General features: G+C 41.6%; 1 protein-coding gene across 15 annotated transcripts in view; it reads right to left on the bottom strand.

The window, feature by feature from the left end:
- The window catches only part of LOC148162041 (putative phospholipid-transporting ATPase IIB), a 55,887-nt gene that overhangs the window by 15,010 nt on the left and 25,307 nt on the right, over positions 1-15,570 (bottom strand). For 7 of the 15 annotated variants that reach the window (XM_088020377.1, XM_088020376.1, XM_088020372.1 and 4 more), the window contains exons 3-4: positions 6,815-6,932; positions 4,045-4,145 (exon numbers count right to left, since the gene is read on the bottom strand). The exons of 1 other annotated variant lie outside the window; for it this stretch is intronic. In XM_088020377.1, the coding sequence (XP_087876503.1) occupies positions 4,080-4,145; positions 6,815-6,932 (184 nt within the window). In that variant the 3' untranslated portion in view covers positions 4,045-4,079. Of the gene's footprint in view, positions 1-4,044; positions 4,146-6,814; positions 6,933-11,683; positions 12,854-15,570 lie in introns of those variants that run through there. 7 more of the 15 variants (XR_015767224.1, XR_015767225.1, XR_015767223.1 and 4 more) reach the window with 3 other exon arrangements.

The following is a 15,570-nucleotide window of genomic DNA, read 5'->3' as shown; positions in this document are numbered from 1 at the left end:
CAAAACATAATAGTTCCTAGTGCTTCCAAGAACTCAGGAAGTGAAAATAAGCTCTCATTTCTAAAGCAGTAATATTAGAGAAGATCACCAAATAGGGGCAGGTCCCAACTTCTGAAACTGGAGGGAAGCACTCTTCAAGGAGACAGAGCCCTGGGCACAGGCAAAGACTGCTAGGACCTGCAAGCCACTCTGGGCCACACCTCAAATCTAGGGTTTACCTGAACACAGGACAGATGTGCAGGACCAGCAACAACCAAGAGGTGTCACGCCCATACTACCATGGCAGTCGCCGGCATATCTACCCTGAGAAAAGCCCCAAGAGCCAGCCTTGCAACATAAAGCAGGTGACGAGAAAGGCACAGCCGATGCCATGCCACCATTTCCTTCTTAACAACTGGAGTCTACCACACATGGGCCTCCACCTTTAGGGTTTAGATCTACTGGGTCGTAACTGGATTAGAACAGACCGGTGGCCTATGGAAGATGTGGACAAGTGGCCCCACAGGAGTACCTGGACCTTCCCGTGACCTCAGCACCAAGCAGGTCAAAGATGGAAGCTACAGTAATGCCACCTAGAAGAGCCAAAAGCAAACCCAAGAGGGTGACGGTATTCCACAGCAAAACCACAGTATTTGTGGCATCAGTCTGTCAGTCACAATGCCTGACAGGAATGTGTCACACAGCCGGTTCATGGGCCGGGACTAAATCTTGTACCACAAAGTAGAATTCCTTCTTCCTACTTCTCCGGATGGCCCAGGGGCCATGTGGAGTAAGTGCCAAAACAAGAGGTATTTTTATAAAAAGAGAAAAAATTCTACTGATATATCATATATTAAATATTAAATTCTATAATTCTATAATTCTATTGATAGAATATCAGTTTAACCACACCAGAAACTTTTCTATGTATTTTAAATAAGCTACCTTTAAATGCCACAGAAACGCTTAGCTCTACTTAAGACAGGGAAACTCAGACACAAGCAGCACACGTACCTTTGCAAAGGTCACACTAAATGTGCAGCTTATGTTAAGCATGTTTGTCTCTGGACAGCAGGAGGTATAAGTCCAGGTATGATTTGGTTTCTCCTTTCCATACTCCATCCACACCTCCAACATGCAGAGACACTCAGAAGAAAGAGTGGACAGAAGGAAGGACCGAAAATCAGAGTCCTCGCAGACTGACTGATCACCTACGCAGTCTATCTGGCTTTCCATTAACAAAATACCACGAACACAGCTTATGTGGAAGATGCCGTGTTAACGATCCAGACCTCCTTTGTCTAAGAACCGCTTGCATGGCTAGATCTATTCTACCCGATTCACTCTGATAGAAGCATTACAATCCGTTTTGTTACTATGATTATACTAGCTCTACCTCAAAGAGCTGCTGTGGAAACTGAATGATGCAAAAGGTAATCTTCATTCTGACCCAAGAATGCAGTAAAATCACTTATTTTCAGTTTGCTCTCCTGTTCTATGGCAAATGTAACAGAAATTAGATCAGAGCTGAAGCTAGTAAATAACATTGCCCAGAGTGCTTGATATAGAAAGATTATTAAACCATCACTGTCTTCAGAAATACCCTTGAGGTGGAGAGCAGAACAAATGTGAAGTGCCCTGTTTAAAATTAGTGGACGTCAGACGTAAGATTTTATAACTGCCGGCTGTATGATGATTTTATGCTTCCCTGGCAGGCTTCTGGCAAGGAGGAATCTGGAAATGCTAACTAATTCCTTTCTCTGGGCAACCTTACAGGTACTTACAGAACCTGAGAAACCAGGCAGAGAAAAGACGTCAAACACTGAGTGTAAGGACCACATGCTAGTGCAGGCCCTCGACACAGGACAGGGCCAAACATAGTGGTCAAGAAAGAGCAAGGAATCGGGAGCTAGGAAGGAATCCCGCTGAAGCACACCTCCTTTATTTAAAAAAATATATATATAGGGCGCCTGGGTGGCTCAGTTGGTTAAGCGACTGCCTTCCGCTCAGGTCATGATTTGGGAGTCCCGGGATCAAGTCCCGCATCAGGCTCCCTGCTCAGCAGGGAGTCTGCTTCTCCCTCTGACCCTCCCTCCTCTCATGTGCTCTCTCTCTCTCTCTCATTCTCTCTCTCAAATAAATAAAATCTTTAAAAAAATTTAAAAAAAAATAAAAAATATATATATTATATGTGTGTGTGTGTGTATACATTTACACAGTTTAGATGTAGATTTAGTTTAAAGGTTCTTTAAGTTTGCCTAGATTAATAAAAAAGATCTTCTGTATATAATATCTGAATTTTCAGTTTAAAAAAATTTTTTTCTGAGGTGACTTTGGATCAACGAACCAATATACCTCAGCCTGCCTCTTGGATTCAAAGGTGAATCTAATGGACACATCACCCTTTTAAGAGTTTTGCTAAATCAGAGGTTAAGATGTATATAGCAGTGCAAGCATAGATACTAACAAATCTTCAGTATCGATTATCTGATGAAAGGCATCGATCGTGGCTGCTACCCAACCAAAGAACAACAGGACATGGTTTCGTAAAGCAGACCACTTCTGAGGTCTAATGGTGCGGTATGAGAGCAGGGACATGAGAACCTGGCCAGGCATGTCACCAGGCAACATTAAGCGTTACTCAAATGGGAAAAATGGGCTTTTCTCCTTTCTTTGGGGCCCCTGACACACAAGTGCAGCAGAGTAACAATGTCCCTTCCCTGAACACCGCAGCAGGGGCTGACCTAGGCACTTCTGTAAATGCAGTCGTTAATTCTCACACGCCAACAAGAGAAGGACTAAGTACTTCCAACGCCTCTAGCTGACAATCGAGTCAGAGGACGTAAACATCACACGGAAGCACAGGAAGGACAGGCACCGACGCTCACACGCACGCTCTCACTCCAGCTCTGGCCGACACAGTCAATTCTGTGCATGAATTCCTCATCAGGAATCCATCTAAAACTAACATTTTCTTTGGTTAAAAGCTACTTAAATCACAGTTAATAGGAAAGATGCAAAAGCAAAACAGAAATGAACACATTTTACTTTAGATTTTTAAGAAGATCTTAAATTCTGAGACTATCACTGCTCAAGTGAATCTTAACCCAAGATGGGAGTGAAACTGAAGAGGTTCAGGGCAACCTCGTGAAGCCGGGGGTAGACAAAGTGGCCAGAAATAAACACACTGAAATCGTAACTATAGTTGTGTTTTTAGGATGAGCCAGTATTTTCTCTATGCTCTAAAATTTCTGTCATGCTCTACTGCTTTTATTGGAAACTGGGAAAAGTAAGGAGCAGTCTGTCACTCAGACTTCCAGGATGCACACAGCCTAAGGGGTCTCCGGCTCACGTGCACAGGGAACAACATACAATCACAGTGACCATTATAGCAAAGTCTGTAACTGTGAAAAATGAGAAGAAACCTCAAAGTCTCTTTTTCTGGAAAGATGGACATGTTCATTCAATGGAGTACTTCAGAGAAGTGAAAAGTGAATGTGTCACCATGGATCCATTTTAGAAATCAACGTTAAGCCAAAAAAGCGTGATACAACAGGAAACGGACAGTAAGATAATCTTTATATAGATTTTTTAAAGCATGCAAACAATACTATTATTTTAGTGACACAAACATAAGTAGTGAAATTATTAGGAGATGTAACAACTGAATTTCAGACGCAGAACAGAAGTTGCCTTCGGGGGAAGAAAGGTGCGAGGAACAAAGCCAACAGGCATGGGGGAGCCGGGCTGGAGAGACAGACCTGGTATCACAGGGCACGTACAGGATGCCCCAAGGAGACCACCCCCCATGCCCGCCAGCAAAGGCTCCCAGTGGCCTCTGAGCCAAGACGCACAGGCAGCGCAAGGGCCCGACACCCCCGGCGAGGCTGCGAAGTCGGTCAGTGGCAGAGCTCTGGAAAACCCTGTAAGCGAAGTCCAATGGTACACAGCAGCAGTATCATGCTTCTGAAAACCTGATCGATTTATCTCTCAACCATCTCCACTCTGAAAACTAAATACTAAATATTAATAATTTAACTTAATTTCAAAAATCTTTTCTTTTACCAGAGGAGCCCAGTAGGTGTAGAGATAGCCTATTTTCAATGCTGGCACAAACTGTGAGCAGGATAGAGATTCAAGAAAAACTTGAATTGTTCATATAAAACCTAAAAAGGAAAAGAAAAAATTAACACAATCTCTCCAAGGACAACCTTTAAAAGTTCAACTAAATAATTAAATCAGCACAATAGCTAACTATATTTCCATCAAACAGTGACAATATGCCCTCAGTTACAGTAAATTAAGTAATTCTGACACTGGCTTTCCAATAACTAAATTACATCTATATTTATTTAAAATTATATTTAAAATAAACTGAAAAAACAATTAGAACTTCCAATTATGTTAAAAGCATCCTCTAAAAGTTTTTAGTTTCTTGTATACAATTTCCAGTTTTGCACACTCCTCTGTAAATCTCTGTATGTATATCAAAGCAAATGAGATAGCGAAATCTTCCCAATGTAAGTCAATAAATATATTATTTATATACACACAAATGTGTATCTTGATAACTCAGAAACTCTTACAATGGGAAAGTTCTATTAACCTTATATTTATGAAACGGTAAAAAATAAAATATAATACCCACGTTTCTGAACATGAACATCTGGGTAGCTTTAAAATAACTGAGCGAACAAGCAAAACATACACAATTTGACTTCACAAAGACTGTCTTAATCTCCTCTATTTACTTCTCTCGAAGTATAAGAAATCATGACATAAAAAAGTATGTGAATTGCACACCAATTCAGGAAGACAGCGACCTATATATTCTTTAAAATCTCTTGGCAGTTGATCTGCAATAATATTTTCAAATACAAAAGAAGTATCCTTCAACAAAATTTTAGGAATGCAAATCCTGCAACTTTGTTTTTGTTTTTTAATTCAAATAGAGTTATTTTTAAGGAAGAAAACCCAAGAGCCAGTATATTAAAAGACTTCTATTTACAAATTCTCAAATTATTAAATTTAAATTGAAAATCAAAATGGAACAAATTTCATGTTTATAGATGAGAATAATTCAAACGGCACACTATCATTGCAATTAAACTTACAACCTTGCAACTTCCAGATCAAAATCTCTTTGGATGCCATTTTATATGCAACTTGGAGGGTATGGAAATTTTAACAAGAGCAGAGCAATGGGTTAAGTACTTATTGTTGACTTAAAGAGTCTGGAACCACAGTTTTTATATAATGACGTTTTCTACGTTACCATACAGCTGTTTGTGCAACTCAAAAATCAGCTACAATGATAACACGTTTATATTCATAATCATATTCAATTGCTGTCTAAAGATGTTTTGAGTCATTTCATAAATTAACCTCAGCAGGAGAGAAAGCTCTTTCTCCTCAGTGATTTCTTTAAAATCTCAGGTAGCATAAATTATATCTATTAGCAATTCAAAAATTGCCATTTGTGCTAAAAATGGCATAGAATTCCTACTGTGCAATTACCAAATGTTTCTAAAATACTACGTTTTAGATGAAAAGCCTAATTTAAGAGACAATCTAAGAACGAGAATTCACACGGTAACAGTGGTGCAGCCACACCAACAGGTGCTCTCAGGACACAGCCCATCCTGGTGGGCTGCAGGGATTTGCTCTGGTCACAGTGAGGCTGCACTGTGGGCTTTAAGCCACTGTAATCAATACTCTGTTGTCTACCGAATGAACTTTGTGACCTTTAGGAAAATGTACAATGCTTCGCCAATCTGCGAGTATTTAAAATTTAAAGAAAACAGTAACTTCATTCAAGAAAGATGAGAATATTTATCTGCCTGAAAGACAGCTTACATTTTATTGTCCTGACAAAAGAGCTGTCTTTTAATGACGGAGACAGTAGTTTTGTGTGTTTTACTAAAGAGTTAATTAGATATGAAGCACTCACCAACTATTACATGGATGGGGGAGGGTGCTGAGGGGCAATCAATGCCCAGTATAAAATCAGCATGATTATTTAAATTAAAACATGAAAAATAAAACAGCCCTTATTTCACTTTACCAAGACATTTTCTTGTAAAGAGCATAAGAGCAAATAACTAGAATGTGTCAGAAACTTTGATATAGAAATATAACCAGTACCAGCTTCCTTTTGCCTTTAGAAAGACGAATAAATTGGTCTATAAAAATAGGAAATGTACAAAAACCAAAAATTAGTCAATCACCCTAAATACATACTCAGTTTTGTAACTTAAGCCAAAAATACCACTAGCAACAAAAAAAGTAATGAAATATTTAAACTTCATTATTTACACCTAGCATAATACCTAATTAAAGATAACTAATGATATAACAACATAACATGGCTTGAAATTTATAATGTGAAGTAGAAACTATTATCTATCAATGCTTATAGATATTTTGTTACTGAGTCACGTTTGTATAAAAAATTATTTTACTTTCATCATGAAGTTCCTTGGCAGGCTTTAAACTTAACATTCCACTTCACCCGCAAACAAAACTTATGACTTATTTTCTGTTAATTTAATTTAGGCTTGATTATTTCTACAATAATATAAATATGTTTATCTAGGACTGAAGTCAAACTATAAATTTTCTCACATTGAACTTCATGATGTACCCATTAAAAGTGCGCATGAATTATTTAACAACTACTTGAAGCATGAATGGTTCAAAAGCAAAAGGTCACTGATTTGGACAGGACACAATTAACGGGAAAAAAAATTCAAAAATAAAAAAAAAAAACAGTGAAAACAAAAGGAGCCAGCAATCTCTGATATGAAACCCATTCTTAAGAATGTAATAGTCTTACCCCAGGTATAAAGGTAAATACATTGTATTTTTGATTTTTTATAGAATTTCTGGGATGCTTTTCTTCACACTTTTCAGGATATCCAAGCCACACCGTGCGAGCTTTCAGTTCTCTCTTTCTTTGACAAATATTTATCAGCCAATCACAGCAAGTGCATGAAACAAAAGACACTCGTTATATATGCTTTTTAAAAAATGTTTAAATTAATGCTACATATTTAGAGCCAATACTGATTGTTTCTGTATTTACCAGACACCGAAAGCATATCTAATGTTAATCTGTAAAGGTTATCTTCAAATAGGTTATACTGAAATAACTTTGACATAAAACACTGAAAGAGACTTGTATGAGTGCATAATGACTTCTAGAACCTCAAATGATCTTCCCTGTTTAGACCCTCTCACTGACAAAACCATTAAGTTTCTGAAGCAATCAATGCTCTTCTATGAGGAGAAAAGGAGAGCCGTGTCGTTTGCAATTCTCAATACACCGCTCAGTGATCCGATGACAAAGGTCCTCGGACATCTACTCTCTCAGGTAATCACTCTTTTCCTCTCTTAAAGAGGACTATTTTAGTAGCATTCATATAAAATGAAGACTTACGGCTCCATTCAATATTGGGAAAGAACACTGATGTTTAAGGGGATAGGGCTAAAGCTATCTTCCAGTCCGTCCATGTGCCATAGTGTCAGGACTCCAGCAGCACAAACACTTCCACTTCCTGGACATCCAAACCATTATGTTTGGATAGAGAGAATAAACTTTTCCCAAAATACTTAAGAAAATGGTGAAAAGGTATCAAAATCGCCTAAACTAAGCATAAAATAATAATCGTGAATTTAAACTTCAGCATTAACAGTTTGGCTTTGCTCAAATCTCCAAACTGCAGAAGGAGACCTAGAATGGCTTATGAAGGCAGGTTGTTGAACTGTATCTTCTAGGTGTAGTCTGGGCTACACCAGCAAGCCAGCAGCAAAAGGCAGAAGCTCTGAACTTCACTCTGTGAGAGACTCAGCTGAAAAATTAACATGAAATTTTGTGTGACAATGTCAGTCTCAGGAGGTGTGATTATAAAATGAAGTTGGCATATCAGGACTTCCATCTTGAAATCACTGCATGTCTTCCACGGCAGGTGGGGAGGGCGCACTAGCCCTTTACTCCAATCACACTGACACAATCTTCAGAAGTCGCCTTACTTTGGATAGCACCCACGGTGGCATCCTATAAACTGAAATCGGTGTATCTCTACTGAATCTCTGCCTATTTCGTAGCTGTGCACAGAAAATCTTCAGTCCGGAAGGACAGGAGTCTGCCCTCCAGGTGTGGGCATCCACCTCTCGCCCGCCTGCAGGACGGGGAGCACTGCTACCTTGAGGAGCTCCCTTGGGATGGCAACCCTGAGTGCCAGGGGCACAGCCAAGCAGGTCGGTTCTAAACCACCCCCTAGGACCCATCCCACTTCAACTTTTAAGAACAGATAGCATCCTCCACACATAAAGGATACTTTTAAATCCCAGCAGTTACAAACCAGGATATTGTTAAAGCGAATAAGATTGCCACAGTACGTATTCCCGCCTTTACTGCCTTTTGTTGGCGGCGGGGGGGGGGGGGGTTAAGTAGATTTCAGTAAAATATCAGGGATATGTGATCTTGCTCATGCTTGAATGAAACAAAAACCTAAGTAAGGCTTCAAATTCAATATAATCTGCTTCAAATCACTCTTTCTCACCTCCTGTTGCTTCTACCACGCGGCCTGCACCAAGGTCAGGCTTCTCACGAGGCTTCTTCCCTCCAGCACGACTCCCCTGGCCACCGGCAGACCTCGCGGCCCCACACGCACCCCTCCCCGCAGCACCAGCCCGCACAGCCCAGCGCTCCAGGGGCGCCTTCCCCAGTCCTTCCCGGCGGCAGCTCTGAATCGCCAACCTCTTACTAGTTGCACACAACACGTTCTCCTGAGGCGCGAACACCTCCGGTCCCGCTGCACCAGACAGACGCGCCGTGCGAGCTCGGAGGGGCTCTGCCCTCCTCGGGATGTAATCAGTCCGACACCTGCGGCGGCACCACAGCGACGGGAGACTCACACATTTTACACAGGCGGGAACGGGAGGCCGGAAAGGTACATGATTTCTCTGAGACGAGACAACCAGGCGGGGGCAGAGCGGAGAGCAGAGCCCGACTGTGCGCAGCCCGTCAGCGCAGTGCTCACGCCGCCCCACGGCAGGCCGGGCCCGTCAGAACGCGGCAAACGCCCGGAACAGACGCCACAGGAGCGCCCAGCAGCTCGAGGGGCTGCGTGCGCGTGCGCGAGAGCGCGGGTGACGGGACAGAGCGCGCTGGGGGGCGGGGCGCACCGCGGGGGGCGGCCGGCACCGCGCAGCCGCCCTGAGTCACACTCGGAGGGCTCCAACGCTCCTTCTGGCACAACAAGGGTCCGTGCCTGCGCTGCCCAGCGAAGCGTCCACCGGCCGCACGTGACTATTTTCATACGAATTCACATGAAGTGCAATAAAAAGCCCAGTTCCTCGGTCACATTAGCCACATTTCAAGGGCTCGAGAGCCGTCCTGGCCACTGGCTCCCACAGTGGACACCACAGACCTAGACCATTCCCACGTCACGGGAGTGTCAGGGGCAGGGCTGCCCGTGGGAAGCACAGCGCAGCAGGTCCAGCAGATGAGACACAAGCCTGCAGCACTGCGATGACGGCGAAAATCGTCCAGCGAGGTATTCAAATACGAATTCTTGTTCTGAAACACCTAACTGCCTAATATGACAGTTTAACGTACACAAGTCAGACAAATCTAAGATGAAATAGAAGACAGGCAAAATTAAGTGTGTGAAAAATAAATACAAAATTTAGGAAACGTGGATTTTACCGAGTTTACGGCAAAAGGCTCTAGAAATGCAAAACCACTGTGTGTGTCACATGAACGCTGCAGACCACAGCCAGAAGAAAAACCTCAACACAACACACTGTGTGCTGTACCTGCAACCGAGGACCCACGAAGTTCCAAAGGCTTCCACGCTATAAACTCTAAATTAAATACCAGGGGCTAAAAACACATATAACTCAACAGTTTACTAATTTTTTTCTCTACAACCTGGTAGAGGGAAAAAAAAAACCCAAGATCCCCAGACTTCCGAGATGTAACTCAACTATTTGTAACACTTTGCTACTAAGAACTATCAAGAAACAAAAGTGTTATTACTAATTATTTGCTTATGCAAGCACAGAAGCAAGTTGTCGTTAGCCATAATCAAATCACACGCTATTTCACAAAATTAAATGAATACAACGCTTGAGGTTTTACAAGCCTGGAGCACCACCAGAATTGCCACTGGATGATGCAGACAGAAAACAGGACCAGAAAGGAAGACAGGTGACTTGAATGCAAAGAGTAAAGGGCATAAACACCAAACATTTAAAACAAAACGAAACAAAATCTGTAACCCAAAAAGTAAATGTAAGCCTTACTAAGTTGTAGAGCTAAGCAGGAAAATAAAATTATGGACAATTTTTTAGTAAAATATACTGGTAAATACTGATACGGAAAGGGAGAACCTCAGAGACGGTGGGAGAAAATAACCAGGAGCCGCAGCTGATAATACTTCCATGCAGACGGAGCATTTTCTAAATGTGTGATCACTCAGGGGACACTCCCCATTTATATATAAGTCACCTGCCATCATCAAGGCAAAGTGACACTAAATCCAATATTGCACAAAGTGTACTCTTCCTTACAACATTGTAGGAGTAGCAGCTTTTCACAAAGGCCTCTATAATCAAAGTAATACTCTCATATTAAATAAAGTACCTTTAATATACCAAGATCCTGTCTCCTAAAGCTTTAACTAGCCATAGTTATATAACTCCCAAACTTTAGAGAGCCTTCTTCCCAACACAACCAAATTTAGACACTTATGCTATCCAACAGGTACCCATGGTTACCAAGAGCGGCACAGCCTACTATCTTCTTCAAAGATTAGCATCTCCCCATGCTTCTGCACTGCACATGTGCTGCAGGTTCCCTGAAAGTGTAGAGACCCACTAAGAACAGGAACAGTTCCGGTATCTGACATCCCGCCCCCGCCCCCGACCCACCTATCCACCCCACTGTTCCTATGAAAATGCACTCAGTGGCTCCACTTTCCTAAGGGACAGAGTGACTTTTGGTAAGAAGTGAAATCTAAGTCTCCTGAGAGACACCACCACCAGCCCCAGAGAACTAGCGTATCGACGTGCATCACAGGAACTCACAGGAAGGACAGTCCAAGTTTTAGAGGGCAGATTACAGTAAAATTTCAATGTGTCAGAGCTGCAATTTTTACCAAATAATAAAAATGAGAAAGCAGTTTTTAAGCCATGAAGAAATTAAAGCCCACTCAGTTGCTAAAACTCGGAAGAATAATTTTAAAATAAGCCTCACTAGTCGGAGTCTACAAACAGAAATACACTGAAATACTTACAACTCATTATTGTTATTTGCTACCTACCTTTATTGCAATATTCACCAACATTTCCTCCTGCAATTAAACTAAGTAATTTTATGTATCTCCTACTCATTGATCCAACACCTAATAATGTTAATAAACATTGTATTTTATAATGCCTAACATTTAGGGGGAAAAAAGTAACAAATACTCAAAAATAAAAATCTGTAAGAAATTAAGAAAATAAAGCTAATCTAAGTTGTTAGATGTACAATTTTGTTGTGTAAGGTGCAGTTTTTATTTATTTTTAAAGATTTTATTTATTTATTTGAGAGAGAAAGAATGAGAGAGAGCATGAGGGGGGGAGGGTCAGAGGGAGAAGCAGACTCCCCGCCGAGCAGGGAGCCCGATGCAGGACTCGATCCCAGGACCCTGGGAGCATGACCTGAGCCGAAGGCAGACGCTTAACCGACTGAGCCACCCAGGCACCCAAGGTGCAGTTTTTAATTTAAACAGTAATTTCTCAGTATGGCAGATAGCACTGAACAAGAAGCGCGCCGACAATATCCCGGATCACTGCTTATTCCGTACAGCAAAAAAGACACACGTCAGTGCCATACAGACTGATTAGAACCCACCAACACGGTTCAGTTAGTTTTATCTACACGATCACCACTTACAGAGATAAAGAGTTTATATACACATCTATTATGTGTTATTGTTTTAATGTCCCCCAAACATGGGTGTTTTGCTAACATCTACATCTGGAATATTAACATTTTCCTTTAAAAAAAAGTAATATATTACAAATAAAATCCAAAATTTGTCTATGTTCCATTTGGTAAAAACAAAGTGCTATAAAAGACCAAACATAATTAATTCCACAATGGGGGCATCTGGCTGGCTCAGTCAGAAAAGCGTGTGATTCTTGATCTCGGGATCGTGAGTTCAAGATCCATGTTGAGTGTAGGGATTACTTAAATCAATAAAACCTTCAAAAAATAAATTCAACAATGTTTTCAACACTATGAAAAGACTCCTAACATTAAAAGTCCGTAACTGTTGGCAACTCTTTGGGAGCACGGATTAAGTACCACTTCCATAGCACACAAGCCCCCTAATTTTAGAGTCCACACCATTAACATTAAACGGTCCGTGTCCTCAGAGTTTGTGCCTGTAAGTACCCACGCCCACCTCCTCTGTGTTTTCAGCCATCTCTGACGGCTCCTGTAGCATTCATTCAGTGATTCTCCATGCACACAGATACAGCTTCTCAGCCTCCTCGACTCCAGCGATCCTCATGCCGGGTTCCCCTTAGGATGGCGAGACCGGCCTTTATCCACTTACAGACACCAGTCAGGATTAGTCTTCTTGGGAGCACAACTCCTCACCCTAGCACTTTTCCCAGACCACAGAGCAAAGAGCAAGGGCTTTGGTTTGTCAAAGGAGACCTTGGTTCAGTTTCTGGCTTGGCCCCAGACCATCACAAGAGGGACTTTTCCAGTTCTTGGCTGTAGACAGTGCTGAGCATGGACGCCCAGCTCCCGAAGAAGGTGCGTACCACGGAGAAGAGCACCGGCAGGACGGCTCCCACTCATGCCTTCGCCCTGCGCGCGTGGAGGACACACAGCTGTGAGCTGCACACCACAGCCATGAAAAGATGACTTCTAATGGCGGCTCCACCCAGATTCCTCTGCTGCAAGCTCTTTCCTCGGTTCACAGCCCTGGGCACCCCCCACCCCCAGCTCCCACAGCCACACTTCCACTGCCAAGTCTGCGACAGGTCAGGCTCTCTCACGGACAGACAGTCCTAACATGACACTGGATTCCAAACAAATGCACGACTACTGACCTTCCGTCGTCGGTGACTGATCTCTCCACCAAAGCACGACCGATTCTCCCACGTTCTCAGTCCTCATCTGAATCCCCGTCGCCTCCCCACTCAAATGACCCCACGTTCCCAACTAAGGGTAAAAGTCATCCTCTCCACCACCACTTCACTCTTCCACTCCTACCCTTCCCCCTGCCTAAAAGGATGGACAGTAGTCTGCTTTCCCAAAACTGTCTTTCTCCCCCAAGGTGTCCCTTTCCTTTATTTTTCAAAGACCTACACCACATGTCCCTTGACGTTTTCAGAAACGTCATCCTTCTGTGTGGCTTCCCTTAATCCCAATGATGACAGGACACTGAAACCTCCATCTCCAGATCCTGCTTCTGAATCTGACAGGATTGTCTGTATGGACACTAACCCAATACAAGATAGATTTTAATTAAGAAAACTGTCAATAGTTTTAGATGAGCAATCTAGGAAAAAAAAACAAAAACAAAATCCATCGCTCACATCATACTTAATGGTGAAATACTGAAAGCTTTCTAGGACTATGAACAAGGAGCAAGAAGGTACACTCACCACTGCTATTCCATATAATAGTGTATGTTCCAGACAGACCCATAAGGCAAAAAAAGAAAAGAAAAGGCATACAGGCTATAAAACAAAGACATAAAACTGTTTGCAGATGACAGGATTGTCCAAGTAGAAAATTACACGGAATCTACACAAACACTCTTGGCACTAACAGTAAGTTTAGCAAGGCTATAGGATACAAGACAAACACAAAATCCAACTCTAGTTCTATACACCAGCAATGAACATGTGGAAACCAAAATTTAAAATACCAGTTACAAACATGAAGAAGGAAAAAGAAAAAAAAAAAAAAAGAAGAAGAAATACTTAGGAATAAATCGAACATGTATAAGACCTGTGTACTGAAAACTACAAAATGCTGATAAAAAGGTCAAAGTTCTCAATAAATGGAGAGAGGTAAACCGTGATCTAGACGATTCAACACAATAAAATGTCATTTCCCCCAAGTTAATATACAGGTAAAACATAATTCCTATCAAAATCCCTGAAAAGATTTTACAGACTGGGCTAGATTATTTTAAAATGTCTATGGAAAGGCCTAATAGCTAGATGGCTAAGAAAATCTTGAAAAAGAATAAAATACAAGGAATCAACCTACCCCATTTGAAGACTTAGATAAAGAGACAGTTCTCCAGACTGGGTAGCACTAGCAGGGCAGACGAAGGGACAATACAGGCAAGCCCCACTCGTGTGCAGCCAAATGACCAGAGACACAGGCATAAAAGCAGTTCAACAATGGTGCTGGAGCATTTGGATATACATAGGCAAAAAATAAATCTAAACCAAAACTTCCCACCTTGTACAAAAGTAACTCAAAAAGGATCTAAATAATGTTAAACTATAAAACTTACAGAAGAAAATCTTTGAGACACAGGGCTGGGTGAAAAGTTCTTAGACGTGACAATCAAAGTGCAGTGCTCAAAAGAAAAAAAACAAACAGTTGGACTTCATCAAAATGAAAGACTTTGGATCTGTGGAAAAACTCTTAGAGGATGAAAAGACAAGCTACAGAATGGAAGAAAATATTTGCAAACTACCCACCTAACAGAAGACTCACAAGTGAAATATATAAAGAACTCTTAAAACTTCACCAGAAAAAAAACCAAACCAAGAAGAAAATACAATGGACCTACAGACACATTTACTGAAGAGGACATGCCTATGGCAAATAAGACAGTGAACCTCACTAGGCCTTTAGAAAATGCAAACAACCTGAGGCCACAAAGAGCTGTCAGTACACACATATTCTAACAGCTAAAATAAAAAACAGCGACAACAAGGTTGACAAGGAGATACTGAATCTCTCCTTCACTGCTGGTGGGAATGTGAAATGGTACAACCACTCCGGGAAACAGTTCAGCACTTTCATAAAAAACTAAACATATGCTTATTATGCAACCCAGCAACCGCACTCCTGAGCATTTAGCCCAGAGAGAGGAAAACTTATGTCCATACAAAAAAAAAAAAAACCTGTACATGATGATTCATAGCAGCTTTATTTGGAACATCCAAAAACTTGAAACAATCTAAGTGTCCTATAGTAGGTGAATGCTTAAACAAACATTCATCCATCCCCTGGAATGCCAGTCAGCAGTTAAAAGGAAAAACTATCGATACAACTACGTGAGTGGTTATCAAGGGCCCTGTGTTGACTGGAGTAGGCCAATCTCCAAAAATCACAAGTTGAATGGTTTCACTTATTTGACATTCTCAAAATTAAAATTATAGAAATAGAGACGGATTAGTGGTTGCCAGAGGCTAGGGCCTGGGGTAGGAGAGAGAACATGACTATAGAAGGCAGCAGACAGGAGACACCTGCGGTAATGGGACAGTTCTGTATCTTTACTGCAGTGGTGGTTACACAGACCTGCACATGTAGTAAAACGTAGTGAACTATAC

This window comes from Eumetopias jubatus, unplaced genomic scaffold (genome assembly GCF_037043125.1).
Source record: "Eumetopias jubatus isolate StellerSeaLion01/CBP00866 unplaced genomic scaffold, mEumJub1_p1.0 scaffold_26, whole genome shotgun sequence".
NCBI lineage: Eukaryota > Metazoa > Chordata > Mammalia > Carnivora > Otariidae > Eumetopias > Eumetopias jubatus.
This window is presented reverse-complemented; position numbering and strand designations above follow the sequence as displayed.